The sequence below is a fragment of the Mastacembelus armatus genome, chromosome 22 (assembly GCF_900324485.2).
Source record: "Mastacembelus armatus chromosome 22, fMasArm1.2, whole genome shotgun sequence".
Classification (NCBI taxonomy): domain Eukaryota; kingdom Metazoa; phylum Chordata; class Actinopteri; order Synbranchiformes; family Mastacembelidae; genus Mastacembelus; species Mastacembelus armatus.
This window is the reverse complement of record NC_046654.1, coordinates 11,246,531-11,262,794: the sequence shown is the minus strand read 5'-3', so window position 1 is coordinate 11,262,794 and position 16,264 is coordinate 11,246,531. Positions and strand designations below refer to the sequence as shown.

The window sequence follows — 16,264 nt, the reverse complement described above, 5'->3', positions numbered from 1 at the left end:
CTGAAAGAATATCGGTGTGAACTGGGCAGCCAGTGTTTCTGGCACAGACAAATAACGGACAAGATATTTGTCCTCTGCAGAGAGCCTGCCCTTATATGATCTATGTTTTTAAGAACACAGCAGCTGAGAACTTAAAAGATCCTCATTAAAATCAACAAGGCACCAACAAAGCCATTATACAATTGTGTCTTAGAGAGACGACACAACTGCTGTGACATAGAGACACACAGTGTGTGAGCTTCGCTTCGAGCTCGGCCATTTGTTCTTCACCTTGAAACAGCAGGTGACAAGACATTGTCAGCTCAAGAGCCACTGAATTATCATAGAGCTGTAGCTGTTCGGACATCCCGCCATTCATTCTTCAGAGGGTTGACATAGTTTTGTCAGCTGCTACTTCCAGGGTCAAGAATGATCCAAATCAACTTTTAAGTCAATATCACGATCAGTAAGTGGAGCGTTTAAACATCTACAGTCCCCTGACAACTGAAATCAACCTAAGACCATGTGACATAGTTAAAAGTTCCAGGTATCTTCAGTGAGTGAGTCTTGTGTGATGATTGTGTTTTTGATGTCTTAGTGGAATGGGCTCACATCACGGCTTTCAACTAACATTTGTCTGTTTATGAGAATGAAAATTGCTACTCTGGCCTGTTGAGTTTTTGTGTTTATGTGTTTTCATCTCTTGGCCGTTTCCTCCGCCCTTTACTTTTCCATGCAGCATATTTCAGGCCATGCTGGATTGTCACACAAAATGAGTGTTTCTTCAAGGCACAGCAAAAGACACGAATAACAAACTACAATCAGTTTACATTCTGAGAAAAACTTTTGTCCCACCACGGAATAAAAATAACCCCAAAGTACAAAACTTGCAAACATACAGACTAACCGACTAAACCAGTGAGATCAGCATGTGTGAAAGGTGACCTTAAGGATAAGGATATACAGTGAATGCATTCCTCCTTTATACAACATAGTCAACATGCAGTGGTGTTACATAGAATAGATTAATGCAACTGAAATCATATACTAGTGCTTTAAATTTTCTCCTTGTGTTTATGACATAAAAAAAAAAGGAAAATTTTAGCATAGAAATATGTGACCAACACCAAACAAATGGAAAATCTTTAGCTATTATGGTAACAAAATATATATATATTTTATACTTTTTACAGCTAAAAAATCTAAATGTAATAGCTTCAGTAGTAACGCAGGGAGTGCTTACTTTCAGTGTCTTATGTAATTAGCAAAATTGATAAATTCTTCAAGAGACTTCCATATTTCTGAGAGAAAAACAGCCTCCTGGTGTGGGAAATTTTCAAAATGTTGTAACTCAGAGATGTGGTGCTAATTTTCCCATAGCTCGTACAACTTAGAGGAATAGTCTTTGAGAAACAAATGTATGTTCTTGCCGAGAGTTAGATGATTGATGCCACTTTGACACATCTGCTAAATATGAAGTTATTTATTTAACTTTGTTGATTCGACCCTGGATCGCTTGGTTCTTAGAAAGCCTTGCAAGACTCGTTACCATGGCAACATATATGTAATCTCAGACTTTGGTCGCAGGTTTGTTCAGCGTAAACAAGATAACCTCAGGTACAATAAATCATGTTAAGAAAAGAGAGATTATTGTGAGATTAATAGGACCCTTCCTGACCCATCTCTAATTGAACTGTGCTGTTTCAGTTTGGGCAGAATAATTTACGTAGGACTGTTTGCACCTTGTATTAGGCACCAGAGAGGGGAGAGGGGTATTTACCACCACACTGAAGGCTGCATTGCACAAACTGCAGTAGACTTAGATATAGTTAGTGATATGGGACTTTTAGAAAAGAGCGGTGTTTGTTGAATTACTTTTCAAAAGTGTACCTGGCTCTGAAACGATTCCTCCGAGTCATCAGTTTGCACAATACTGTTGTACTTTACTTTCACCTGTTACTAGATTCTTGTTGCGTTAGTACTCACTTTGAATGTAATGCCAACTTATTCAAAGTTACAGGAACTCCGGCACACACAAGAGATGTCTGGATTATTATTTAGTCATGACTAATCATCAACTTTGTGACTTAACACCCGATCAGATGTTTGAGCATACAGCTGTGCAGTTTTACAATTTACCAATTTATCTGAAATTAAGCAAACGTCAACCACCAAAGTGATACGGTGATATTAAAGCAGCAGTCGGGGCAACATTAAGGATTTTAATGTGCATTTAATTCTGCAGCCACTTGTTGCCATCACATCTCATCGCTGCTTTCACAAAATTAATTGGTAAAATCCCCATAACTCTGCAGTAGAAGCTCTCCCAGCTGGACTCAAACCGCTGACACTGTGAGTTGTGCTGCTGCACATGGAGCACCTGCCATAACCACTTGCCTATCTGGGTGCTCCGATCTTTCTCATCTAACTTTCGGCAAAAAGTTGGAAAATGTCTAGAATTGTCCAACTATTCATTCAAAATAAAATAAAACACAGTTGCATTGCTTACACACTCAAAACAACATAATTAGTGAATACTCTTCTTTTTCTGTTTCATTTCATTTTCATCAGACCCCTGGCCCCAACCCAAAGCCAAATCAATGACACCAAAAAATACTGTAGCAAAAATAGCAACCCTAACTTGATAATAGTTACAACAAGCTTCAGGTATAGTCAAGCTGCTTGTGCCTCTGTGGTGATTTATTACAGTACATCTCTGAGTTACATTTGGCGTCTCCGTCTGTCTCCTCTCTCACTGCAGATGGCTTCACAACTAGCTGCCCTCACCCTCAGCCTCCCAGAGCTCTGCTGCCGACGAACCAGATATCACCCGTGCCCAGACCACTCTGTCAGTCTGCCGGGGCAAGCCTGCTCACACCGCCCACTCTGATGGGAACTTTCACCTCCACTCATGTCCAAGTGGCACAGCATGGATAGAGTATCAGTCACTTTCCCAACTTTTAATTGCAAATGAAGCCATAGGAGAAGATGGAACCCCTGTTATGGAGCATCCAATTGATCAACGGTGATGTGTGGTTCATGTCCATAAGACATATTCAGGAGATGTTTTGGCAAAGTGCTTTCTGTATATTTATAGTGATGTATATATGGATCCTGCGTCTGTATTTTGAAGCTTTTATCCTCTTCAGGTTCTTCAAGCTCGGTCTAGCCTCGGGGTCTGAGTGCGCAAGTTGCAGTCTGAGGTCAGTGGTGAAAACGCAGCAGTGCAACATTTAGCAATCTGTGTTCTCCAGGTGAAGGACACGTGGAATAAGCTCGATGGATTTGGTGTTACTGGTAGCCTACGGGGCTGTCCATGAGCGGGCTAGAGGGGTAGGGTTCTGGGGGGTCTTGGAGCTCAGTCTCATGGGTCTGGGCGTGGTCCTCCTCTCCCTCCTCTTCCTCGGCTGGGTCGTGGCTTGAACCCTGGGAGCTGGCCATGGCGCCGTAGCTATGGTGAGCCGGGGAGGGCATCGGAGTCAGAGCCAGCTCTGGCTCCAGCAGCACGGACGCCACAAACAGCTGAGGGAGGGACATCAAAATTACAGTATGTTTATTACCCTTTCACACAGTAAATCACTGAGATGAAAGTAAGATTTTAAATATGAGTTTGTTACTAAATACTAATATGAAATTTAAAATGTGTGTAACTGTGTGTACTGGCTAAAAGGAGAACATTTTGGTGACGTACGTTGGAGGCAGTGGTTGATGTTACAGTATTCTGGTCTGCATCAGTGAATGTCCCCTCTGCTGGCTGATCAGACATCTGAAACAAAGAAAATGAATACTGTTCATTGAGTATTAGCTTCTTCAGCTGAACCTGACCTCACTGAGATATAGTGGAGCTGCTAACCTGGTAGCTTGATGACTTGTCTGGTTGTTTCTTAAGGCACAAGCGGAAGAGGGAAAAGGCAATACAGGAAAGCAGGGACACTAAGGTGAAGAGGGTGATGGGATGCACTGGACCTTTATTAATAAGGAGAGAGCACGACATATTAGTAAGAGGATAGAAACTGTAACCGTAAAATGATAGAAGTAGTAGGGATAAAGTACCTAATCTGAGAACAGAGAAGAAGAGCAGCCAGAACATGCAGAGGATGGGAGCCACGATGACCTGGCTGATGGCTGCTCTGTGGATCCGCTGATTGAGTTTGGTGGGAACATATGCATAGTAGATGTTGTATCGGTCAACCATGTGCTTCAGGATCACATAGAGCAGACCTGGAAGAGCATAATGAAATATACACGCAGACAATGTACGTTTATTTATCAAGCACATTTTGTACACAAAGGCAATTCAGAGTGCTTTAGCTTGCATCGTGCACGAAAGAAAAGAGTACAAAAGAGATGAAACAAGCTAAAACATCTGTGGCTCAATGCTAAGTTTAACACAATAATCACTGCACAGTTAAATTATTCTAAAAAAAAAAAAAAAAAAAAGCTACAGGCTGTCCAAATGATTATTTTTTTTAAAAAGTAAAATGAAAGTATCCTGCAAAAACAGGCAATGGTAACATATTTTTCAGATCAATATTTTGCCCTTTGGTTGTTGCATGAAAACCTGTATTTGTGTTTGTTTTTTTTGTTCCACTGAATGAAGTTTTAACTCAATTAACGAGACTTTTGATTTGCCTCAGCCTAAAATAAAAAACAAAACAATCTGCAGTAAACAATACAGGTGAGATACACAGAGCAGCAGGCCATGGAGAATAAAAGTGCCTGTTTGGATTGATTAAACTGCAGAAGTAAATAGAAGCTTGGTGAGTTCTGGGCAGAGACAGGAACAGAGTGGGCGTCTGGATCGCAGCTCACTGTGTCTGGGTGTCTGGGACTACAGCAGCGGATTCACAGTCTGCATCGGACTGGCAGGCAGTGGAGGAGAGTGAGGTTACAGTATGAGGAGAGACAGGACATACATGCATGAAAGACAGAGAAAAGAGGGAAAACAAGGGAGGACAGAAGAGGGTGAGCTTACCAAAGGGCATAATGATGGGACATGTGATGCTGTAGGTCATACTGACTGCAACGATGCACATGGTCCAGGCATACTCCAGGCCAAACTGGAACTCATATGCTTGACTCTGCAGACAAACAAAAGACAAACAAACAAACAAAAAAAAAACCCCAACTTAAGTTTTAAATCTCACATGAAAAACCAGACATTAGCGTGAAAGGCTTTGCTAACCCGTTTGACATGAATCCGCTCAGCCTGGGACTTTGCGAAGCAGAGGCGGAAGGCATACACCGTCAGTGCTGGGATACGAAGCAGCTCCATGGCTGTGCCAATCAGGCTTGACGTAATCACATAGTTTACAAAAAATGCACCGTTGTCAGGAAGGAACACACACCTGCACCACAAAAACAATAACATGTTAGGCTGCAACTGAATTTCTTTGCGCCATATTGTATAAACTTGTAAACTTGATTTTGAGAAAAAGAATAAACTTACTGGAATTTGACATTTTTCTCATCCAGGAAGTTGACATCAAAGAGCCAGGTGAAGAACAGGTCCAGGCTAAAAAAAAAAAAAGAATAAAATATAAAAAGGACATAGTTCTAAAAAAAAAAAAAAAACAACAACAACAAAAATGACCAAAAGTTAAAAAGTGAACACATGCAAAAGGAATAAAATAAATCTAAAGCAGAAGTTATACTGTATGTCTGTTTGGAGTCTGCAGAGCTAATAAAACTGTACCTGGACAGACCGAGTGAGGGCAGGATGATGACCATGAAGACCAGCAGTAAAAAGCACTTATGCATTGTTACTTGGTTCTCACCAGATCTGAGACGTTAAATGAAAGATAAGATCATCATTATAGTTATAAAACATACCTACAGTGTTCCCTTCAACAAACTCAATGCATCATGTATTATTTATAAGACTGGTGGTAATGGTTCTGCATGAGGTTGTCTCCTTATGCACAGTTGTTCTGCTTCTCCCGGTAGTCACTATGTGCCGCTCTTCTGCACATGCTGAATACTGTGCATATCATTATCCTCACATCTCTATGACAACCTGCCCAGAATAACAGTGCAGAGAGTGACAGAGAGAAGCAGGGAGAAAGTAAAAAGAGCAAAGAAATGCTGAGAGTTGAGAGAGAGACAGGCAGCTACTTATGAAGGGTCCATTTGAAGAAGCAAGGGGAGAGGCATTTCCATTTCAGAGGAACACAGTAGTTGATGGCTGGCCAGTACCTGGTCCAGTGGGACTCAAGGAAAGCTGAGTAATAGACGATGAAGGGCAGGAGCACTGAGAACGCCCACAGCAGGAGGGTTGGGAAGAACTGGGTGATGACAGGGCTCTGTATTGGAAAGTAAAATGGTTAGTTATCATAACCGAAGAGGGTCAAAATGAAACATGAGGTCACTAGTTTAAATCAATGTCAAATTCTGACCTGCAGGCTCTCCACGGGGCTGGTGACATTGAACTTGTCCATGGTGTTGACGATGATGGCCGGAGTGGTGAGGAAGAAGAGCAACAGGAAGAGGAGGATGTTGAGGAGGACACAGCGCAGCCACCAGCGAGATCCACACACTGACAGGTTTTCCCTGGTGACAGGAGAAATAATGAGCCTCTTTTTCACAATCATCCATCAGGATGGACAGAACAGTTAACGCACTTCTCTTCCCTGACATGTATGAGCCATATCTATTAACATAAGCCTGAAATAGCCAGCTCAGTCTTCTCTCAGTCGTGTGTCAATTGGCGAGTGTTTTTCTGGTCCTGTGTTCACTGGTCTGGACAGCAGGTTGGGAACAGCACACTTGAACGCATAATTTTAACGAAGGAACAGAAGTCTCTGAAACCAATCAGGCATGAAGAAGCACAAACAGTGAGTGCTACCCTCTCTTTGGTTAATCTCCCCTATACATATGCATCACCTATTTGTTATATAATGTCCCAGGACTGGTGCATTTGCTTTCCAAGATAAGAAACATTCATTGGAGCTAATCCAAACAAGGATACGGAAGGAGCTTTAAATGGTCTTGTGATACACACAGGCCACGACATAATAATACATCTTGATTGTTGCTATTCATTAGCTTGATTTTCTAATGAAAGAGAGCAGCTCAGTGACAGGCATAGGAGTAGTAATGCTAATGCAGATACTCAAATGTATAGAGTGCATAATGTTTATCACAGACTCTTTTAGGTCCATTATCACAAGCTAATGTTTTAATAAAGCCATCAGAAGTTTGATTTAAAAGCTAACCATGATCCTAGGGTTTCTAAAAAGAACAAATACGTCTGGCATAATTAGAGGGAAAGGTCTAAATAATGCAAAATGTAAAAAAGAGGTTTCCTCCCAGATTAACATTAGCTGCAACAAATTTATAGTATGATTTTGTCAATATGGAAAATTTGAGACTTTATAAGGCTAATCAGGACAATTCAAGAAAAATGTTTGGGCCACTGAGGTTTAAAAAAAAAGCATGAAAAGAAAAATGTGGGATATCCAGTAATGTTGTCACTGACCAGATGATGTCACTGGGAGCAGGTGCATAGCTGACCCCCCATTTATGGGACTGCACCACAGTGGTGATGCTGGACTGCTGGGGTCTGCGATGGCAGCGTCTGTAGTCCTTCACAATCCTGGAAAACAAAACAAGATGTGCACAAGTGCATCAGAACGCACCTCCTTCTTACGATTGCTCCCTGTTGTAACATGGTTTATGTGACAAGAGGACCTGACAGACATAAACCTTGATGTCATGCTGTTAACTCACACAGCAGTCATCCTCTCATCACGAAAAGTGACAAAAGCGATGCCCAGCCTCTTCATGGAGATGCGATTCTTCTCAGCATTAAACTCGTCTGTCCGCTTTTCTTCTAACTCGCTGTAGTACTGTTCTGCATCCACCTGCAGGGACAAAGTTAGCTCACTGCACCTTTCACTCTCAGAGATCCACAGATATCCAGTGGCAACATGTCATGCCCCACTTCATTTACCTACATTTGGAGTGTAGTGCCACCCAGTGGTAATATCCTTTCTGTGCAGCACAACTATTCTGCAACTCTAAAATAGAAAACCAGGTGCAAATCCCAGTGATGATAAAATTTACCTTTTCAAAACCGCAGATGTCACAGCAGAAAATATGGGAACACGGATGAGTTTTGATCATGATCTTCCCCTCCTTTTGGGCCTTTGTGGCAAAATACAGCCTGCCTTTCATTGCCTTGCGCCTGCAAGACACACAGTCCTCAGACAGGAGCCTAATAATGATCACAAACCGTGTTCCTCTAGTCTGTAGCAGTCGTCGTACCTCTCCAAGTCCAGCCTCATCAGCTTTTGGACATCAAAGCACAGGCGGATATCAGTGACCGTACAGCTGGGGTAGGCCTCACTAGACAACAGAGCAGAGGGAGTTTCAGTCACAATAAAGGGATGATGAGCTTGTGCACATGCATGTATATGAAAAGAACATAGTTGGGGCTCCCTCAGCACAGGAATCAAATGTAAGGAGTAAAGATTTAACTTAAACAGTCAAATAAAGAAGTAAACGTGTACTGGAAATGTTTGGTGATGAGTCCAGGGTCAGAGATCTCTCTGGGGATTGAGGTAATCATCAATGTCCTGGCTACCTGCAAGACAAAATCCAAGCATTATAAAAAGTAATGTGGTAATTAATGCCAAAAATAAACAAATCATCTTAAAAAATGAAGTGGTCTAGTGTCATATTTCCACTACTGTGGATGGACTTCAATTAAATTTGTAGGCAGGTTGGTCAAGCATTTTTCTTGAGAAGACGATTTGTAGGACCTGTATTTAAAAAACGGTTTAAATATTTACTTGTTTTAAAAAAATAAAACTTTGGGGTCTCAAAAATAGACAAACTGACTCGGTGAGATGGATGTGTGTTTTTTTCTGTTTACCCCACTGGAAAAAATAGCCAGCCCTTGATTTGTATATTTGTTGATGTGATGGTGACAGACCTTCTCGTCTTCTCTGTACTCCAGTCTTATTGAGTGGTGAGCCATACACAGACACGTGATGATGAAGTAAACCAGAGCAAAGACGCAGTGCAGCCACAGAAAGCTATCCCTGCGAGCCACACAAACACTGTTGTCATTTAAACAAATATAGGTGGTAGTAGTTTTTTTTTGGGGTCATGGTGCTGTTGGACTTACTTTGCATTAACGTTAGCCAGTGTTGTTCTTCCAAAGTTTACAGGACTGTCTCCTGTAGAAATAATAAAACATGACAGAGAGGGAGACGTTCATTTTTACATGCCTCAAAGGAAACCCCTCCTCTTTTTCCTGGAGGGTGATACACCAATGAAGCAGTGTCACGTTTATTGTCTTTTAATTAAATCTCTCCTAAAACTCAAGCATCGCACTCGTGTGACTCTGCTCTTTTCATTTTGGCACCCTTTGTTTGCTGTTGCCATGGGTTTGGGTTTACTTAATGACTACAGTGACACACTGGTCCATTAGATGACAGCCAGCGGTGATAAAAAAGTTTCTGTTCTCCTCATAGACCTCATAAAGGCTGCCTGCCCTTTCTCCATAATATTGTTTATAGCTGATTTTAGGTTACATTTACCATCACTTTTTTTTTCGGGCACGTTTTTTAAACTACATTTTCTGTGCATTTAACCAATAAATCCAGTGATTGTACATGTGTGTTTCTGCCTCTGTGTGTCTCTCCCTGTGAGGTGCCACATGTGCCTCTACTGAGGTTAAGGATATCCCTTGGTTTTTTTCAAGCAGTTGGCTAGCTGGACCAAAATACCCAGGAGGTTCCCGGAAAAGTTGACCGGCAGGATTACGGCCAAAGACAACAGGCAGACCACTGTCATGAGAAGGATGATGTGGCGCTGGAAAGACAGGTATGTGACGGCGTCAATGCCACATTTGCTGCGGATCTCCTCGTCCCTGCACAAACAGAGAGAGGGAAAATACATCTCTTAAAATGTCTTCTTTGCTCTTTCTGCCTAAAAGTAATAAAAAGAAGAGAAGCTGTAAACTTTTCTTGACTTTTCAGCGATGAAATTTCCACGTTTCAGCAGATAATCAGAGGAGTGCAGTCTTAACCTAGGTTATGCCTACAGTCCTGTCCATCGGACAAATGGTCCAGCTGTGGTTGCCAGGCAGGAGATTCAGGAAGCCCAGTGTTATAAAAGAGAAGAAAAACACGAGGAAAAAAGAAAAGAAAAGAGGTGTATGCTGGTCTCATGGCAGCCCACACATTGAGAACTCTCAGGGTGGGTTTGCACATTCACATGGATTCCAGGGTGAGCTGATGGCATAAGAGCTAAAAACAGAAGCACCCAAAACTCCATCATAATACTACTGAAGCCATGGACACTGTGGAAATCGCTTTTTTACAAGTCTAAATCGGTTGCGTGCAATCAGACATGAACAAAGTGCAAACATTCACCAGGAAACCATGGCACCAGTGGTCACATGAACCCAGACTCGTTTGTTTTTGCTGCTAAATGAGATGTAACTCAAGACTTTACATTTGACAGTGACATCAGCTTTGAAGACAGAGGGCCAATAAACGAATGGAAGCTAGGACGAGGCAAGGGGAAAATAATTACAAGGGCAACTGCTGTGTGTACTTACTTCATATGGTAAAGAGATGCGAGCCACGAGCAGAAGCCCTGGAAGGAAAGGAGAACATAAAACATCCAGTGGATAGGTTATTTACGATAATACATGACATATGCATGCATGTCTGTGCACGCCACATCTGGCTGCTTGCATTTGCACAGCAGTATTTTCTGCAGAGTGACATAGAGATGGAGATTTAATAGGTCTAGCCCAGAGCAGTAACCACTTTACTGCAGCCTTAGCTCAGTGTAGTCCAGTCTGAGTCTTATACTGTCATAAATATGCAGGGAGTGACCTCAGTCTACCACATAGGTGACATGGAGTCAGAGACGGACCAGCTGAGTCATGATCCAGACTTTCTTCTTAGACAAATGGACCTTAATGTAAAAGTGCAGCATGTTTAGACTAACAACTACCTAATCCTTTGACCTAGTTGATGTGAATCTAATTCTGTGGTAAAATACCAGTGCACTACAGGTTGTCCTTCCTGGCTTCCAATGGACGGGTTTATGTACTCTTTAGCTAAATGGCCCACAATGTTCACCAGGTAGCAGTGATAGAAGAAGTACTGAGATCTTTTACTTAAGTATAAATACTTCAGTGTAATAATACTCTGTTAAAAGTTGGCATTCAAAATTTTGCTTAAATAAAAAGTCTTAGCAGCCAAATATACTTGAAGTACCAAAAGCAAAAGTACTAAATGGCACATCTCACATTATTGTATTTTATATTATTGGGTTATATTTATTGATGCATTATTGTGTTCCTCAATTTAATGTTGGTAAAGATGGAACTAATTGTAACTAACATTTGTTAGTTATGTATGTGTTTACATGCCACTGGGTATCTTGTACATTTCCTACTCAGGATCATTAAAGTTTTATGATTATATTGTTTTTTGTTTTAAATATCTGATTCCATTGCTGTGAAATGTAATGAAGTCAAAGTACAAAGCAACAGAAAATGGAAATATTCAAATAAAGAGATACCTGAAAATTGTACTTTAGTATAGTATTTGAGGTTGAAGTATTTGTGCTTACTTTCTTCCACTGCAACTAACTTTATATATCAGAACTTCTTTTTGCTGTAAATAATCATAATAATGAGGTAACTGCAGCTATGTGTAATAATTCTCTGTGAGTAACTACAAAGTAAGGTTACAGAAAAGTGCCACTATGATATAAACATAGAGAAGACTGCAGATATTTTATGAGGTAAGACATATATTCAACATCTTTGTTAGACCCTTAGGGCACATAAAATGTATTTTGTTGAGAAAGGGACTTTTGGTGCTTTTAGGAGCTGAGGAAAATTTTTCAAACTCAAAACTCACCATGTCCTTGGTCTCAGAGTCAGAGGGGCTGGACTCAGAAGGAGACTTCTCTTTCTCACTTGGCTCTCCATAAAACAAGGATGTGAGACTGAAGTGGAAAGACAATAACACAAATAGCAGGATCGTCATACTGACTAGTCTGACACAACCTTATCATCGCATCTAAATATTTAACTCTGTGCTGTAACAGGGATCACAAATGAGACATAATGAAACTGCTGCAGACAGCCCCAGTACAGTACCTATCTGAAATGAATCCCCATGTATTTATATATACAGCAGACAAAGACATACGGTATTGTCAAATCTGATAAAACCAGTGTTTGCGGATATTTCTCTGTGGGTCGTACCACTGACAGTTCAACAGCATATCAAATTATGCAAAATTAATTAATTAAATTAGTATAAGAGAGGTCTGGTTGGTCAAACGCACAGATGCCGCTTGCCCCTGGGTGCATCGAAACCACCGCTGGTCAGGCTGAAATGATCAAACCCATGTAACCCTGGAAAGGTGCATCCAGTGAAGCAGAAGAAAACTGCTACAGACTAACTCAGACTGCTGTTTGAACCTGGACTCATTTCAGAACTATCAAGGTATTCAGAATACTGATCAATAGACAACATTTTTCAGAATTAATTCATCGATAAGTGTCGGTGCTAAACTGGAAGGAGTGAGGAGATTTTTCCATCTCCATGTTTATTTATTCTGTATATGTGTCTGTCTGGCCTGTGTTTCGGCTGAACAGCGCCCATATATCAGTCCATTAACAGCAAGAACTGCTTATAGTAATTTGCTTTCTGCACAGTACCATTTAATACTCAGCAGGGGGAGCTGGAGGCTGCAGCATCGGGGCTCAGGAGTGGTTCCACTGAGATTTATTGCTTCATCTCAAATGTTGACATTGTTCACAGGCGAGCAAGTGCACCCGATTTTTTTAGTGTAAGACAACCAGGGAGAGATTTACCTGTCATTCTCCATCAGCAGAGCCAGGCGGCCGTAGTCCCATGCAGCTTTCCTCAGACAGGAGAAGATGAGCAACAGAAACTATGACACAGGACAAGAACATGATTGCAGAGCTCCTGGGAATCTGATTCACGTAAAGAGTCTACAAATAATAGGCACGGTTCAAAAAGCAGCAGCATTAATGACCCATCTTCTTTCTTTAGAGTAGTACATGGTTGTCTTGGAAACTAACAGAGACAGGTCAGCATGAACACGCGAGCACATAAAGACAAATTAGTGTAGTCAATAGCAAGAATAAACCTCAACAGCCTCCATTCTTCCCCAAATGGAAAGCTGGCTATTGAATATATATATATATATGCTTGCGTGGGTTTACTCCGGGTGCTCCGGTTTCCTCCCACAGTCCAAAAACATGCATGTCAGGTTGATTGGTGACTCTAAAATTGCCCGTAGGAGTGAGTGTGAGTGTGTGAGGTTGTCTGTCTTTGTGTGTCTATATGTGGCCCTGCGACAGACTGGTGACCTGTCTAGGGTGTACCCCTGCCTTCCACCCGAGAGAGAGCTGGGATAGGCTCCAGCGGATCCCCGTGACCCTGAACAGGAAAAGCGGGTATAGAAGATGGATGGATGGATATATATATATATATATATATATATATATATATATATATCCATCCATCCATCCATCCATATATATATATATATATATATATATATATATATATATATATATATATATATATATATATATATATATATATATATATATATATATATATATTCAATAGTGGATTCATGCTGAACTTCCCTGGTAGAATACCTAAAAGCAGCACTGGGTTGTGATGGATGAATTTTGACAAATGCAAATTGAGGAAAAGTGCTGATGAATGTTTGATTTCAATAACGATGTTAAATCATTAACTGATCTGAGTTAAGAAGACATTTGGTTAAGTGGGTTGGGATGACAGTCATGTTAATAGGAAGAAAGCTCCCAGAAATGTTGAATTATTCATCCTTTAGTGATCTAAAGCCATGCATAGACAATCACGGCAACCTTTACTCAGGCTTGGAGATGAATAATGAGTGCTTGTTCACACTGGGCAGGGCCTAGTTTGGAATTTCTCCCAATATCTTGCCGTTTTCTTCATGTCCATCTCTACCCTGTTGATATATTTTGCTTTGTCTTGATGCGTGGGCATGTCCTCCTCAAATCCCACAGATAATTTTCTCTGTTTGATGATGGAATTGATGCAGAGGCGTGCCCCCATCACCTGGGGGGAAGCGTGCCGTGACTCATGCTTGTCATTAAGAAATAGCACTCAACCCTCAAATGTTGTCTTGACAACCAGGCAATTAATAAATGGAAGTGGCAGATTGAGAATGACATCAGTGCAGAGATCTAACTTGACAGGGCTTGACAGTGGAAGGGAGGTAGTTGACAACTGAAAAAGGAAGCCTATTATTATTTGGAAGGCAGGAGGTAAAATATGCAACTGTGTATGTAAACAGTGTTTATGCTGCATTATACAGTACAATGTGAATGGAAAGTTAAGGCATGTGGTTTTTGTGCCAATTAATAGCCAAGCCATACACACAATGACGCGTTTGCATTGAATATGGGTTTTGGTGGGTGTGGACTTCTTTTGTGAGATAAAATTTTAAAATAAAATCTTAGCAGCAGAGGCTGAAACACCCTGATTTTCTGTCACTGATACTGGGCCAAGCTCCAGCTACACTTGATCCTTGATTCTCACAGCATAACTTAACCTCTTGTCATATTCATGTCTTTCACACTCTATGCTGTTATTTGAAATGCAGGCTTCTGTTACAAATCTGTGGTCTGCAAATCCATGATGATATAATCATGACGATATCCTGAGGGGTTATTTTCTCAGACTTTAGAAAGCTCCTTTCTTTACTTTAGAAAGCTCCTCCAGAATCACATGAGACATTATACAAGTGTTTTTTGGAGTCTGACCAGTAATCATCATAACCAGTTCACTTATCTAAGATACAGTATAAAACTGTTCTTGTCTGATTTAGCTTTAAATCTAGATGTAAGTGTGAGGGTGAGGTAAAGGTTAGAGTTATAAAAAACATCTAAGAGTTAATCAAAACTGGGTTTGCATACAGGCATAACAGAGGTTAAAAAACCTGAGTGTTGACATGTTGTCTGCTTTCATTTCACACAATCATGTGTGATGCCAAGCAGTCTGTTGTACTTTATTATCTTCAAGAGCAGGGAGAAGTGTTTTAGACAGGATGTCTGTTGTTACAGAAACAACCCTCTGACCATGTATCACCTTTACTTTGTATCACAGCTCTTCATAATATCTCACCAAGGTGTTGGCAGAGTTGGATATATAAAGAAACCCCGTTGTCAAGGCTGTTTAAACTGAAGCACAAAAATAACAAAAAATTCCTGTTAAGTATATAAACAGGCTTTGGGACCTTGGCAGTTTTGTGACGTCCTGACATCCTAGAGAAAAAATTCAGTAGGGTAATCAATATTATAGAAAGTTACTCTACAGCAAATTGGCAATATGACACTTTAAGAACCTTTCATATTAACATTTCCAAACTGTATGTCAATGGACTATGGCTCCAACTGGGTTTGCTTGACCTCAAGCAAGACAAGTCTCATCAAATAGCACCTTGGAAAATACCCTGACTGAGAATACCCACAGAAATACTGAAGCGTGTGTGTGTGTACTTGTATAGCCATCTTTGTGAGTACAATTTCAAGAATATTTATATCAAAGTGAGGACATTTTGACAAAGTGAGGACATTTTCCTGGTCCTCACTTTTTTCAACTCCTGTTTCAGGGTTAAGACTTAGTTTAAGGGTTAGGGTTAGAATTCGGTTTAGGTTACGGTTAGGGTGAGGCATTTAGTTGTGATGATTAGGGTTAGGGTCTAGGGAAAGCATTATGTCTATGAGTGTCGTCACAAAGATAGCTAGGCAAGAATGTGTGTTTGTGTGTGTGTGTATATGAATCTGTACCATCCAGAGGACCACATTGATGGCGAGGACCGTGGGCACCCCTCCAAACGGCAGACCTTGGAGGACGCTGCTGCGGGAGTGGGAGCGGTAACATCTTTCAGCCGTGCTGTTTTCTTCTCTAAATGAGTCTAGGAAGCCCAGAACATCCAGCTCCACGGACCCCCCATCCAGTGGGGGCGCTTTCGTCACAAACAGCTCAGAGTGTGCCATCAGCTCTGGACCGTACCTGAAGCAAAACAGAGAATAAAAGAAGGTGACCCATGGAACGATGAGATAATACCTTTGCGCTTATTTTTGCTTAAAAGTGAATACAAGTCACAGTTATGAGATAATGAAAAACTGTTTAGCTAAAAAATTGTTTAGCTAACCCACTGTTTAGCATTTTGCCGTCCTACTAAGCTATTGCAACCACAGCACAAAAAGGTA

At 41.0% G+C, this 16,264-nt stretch overlaps 1 protein-coding gene across 1 annotated transcript; it reads right to left on the bottom strand.

Annotated features, from left to right (window-relative positions):
- Positions 1–1,174: 1,174 nt before the first annotated feature.
- Positions 1,175–16,048, bottom strand: tmem63c (transmembrane protein 63C). The gene is made up of 22 exons (XM_026302314.1): positions 15,839–16,048; positions 12,836–12,915; positions 11,871–11,958; positions 10,550–10,587; positions 9,714–9,856; positions 9,110–9,161; positions 8,915–9,023; positions 8,490–8,563; positions 8,245–8,325; positions 8,044–8,164; positions 7,708–7,841; positions 7,457–7,573; positions 6,375–6,528; positions 6,175–6,281; positions 5,675–5,761; positions 5,429–5,494; positions 5,165–5,327; positions 4,955–5,060; positions 4,033–4,200; positions 3,833–3,945; positions 3,671–3,745; positions 1,175–3,501 (listed from the first exon to the last, which is right to left on the bottom strand). The coding sequence occupies exons 1-22, from the start codon at positions 16,046–16,048 to the stop codon at positions 3,271–3,273; spliced, it is 2,517 nt and encodes an 838-aa protein (XP_026158099.1). The 3' UTR covers positions 1,175–3,270.
- Positions 16,049–16,264: the final 216 nt, after the last annotated feature.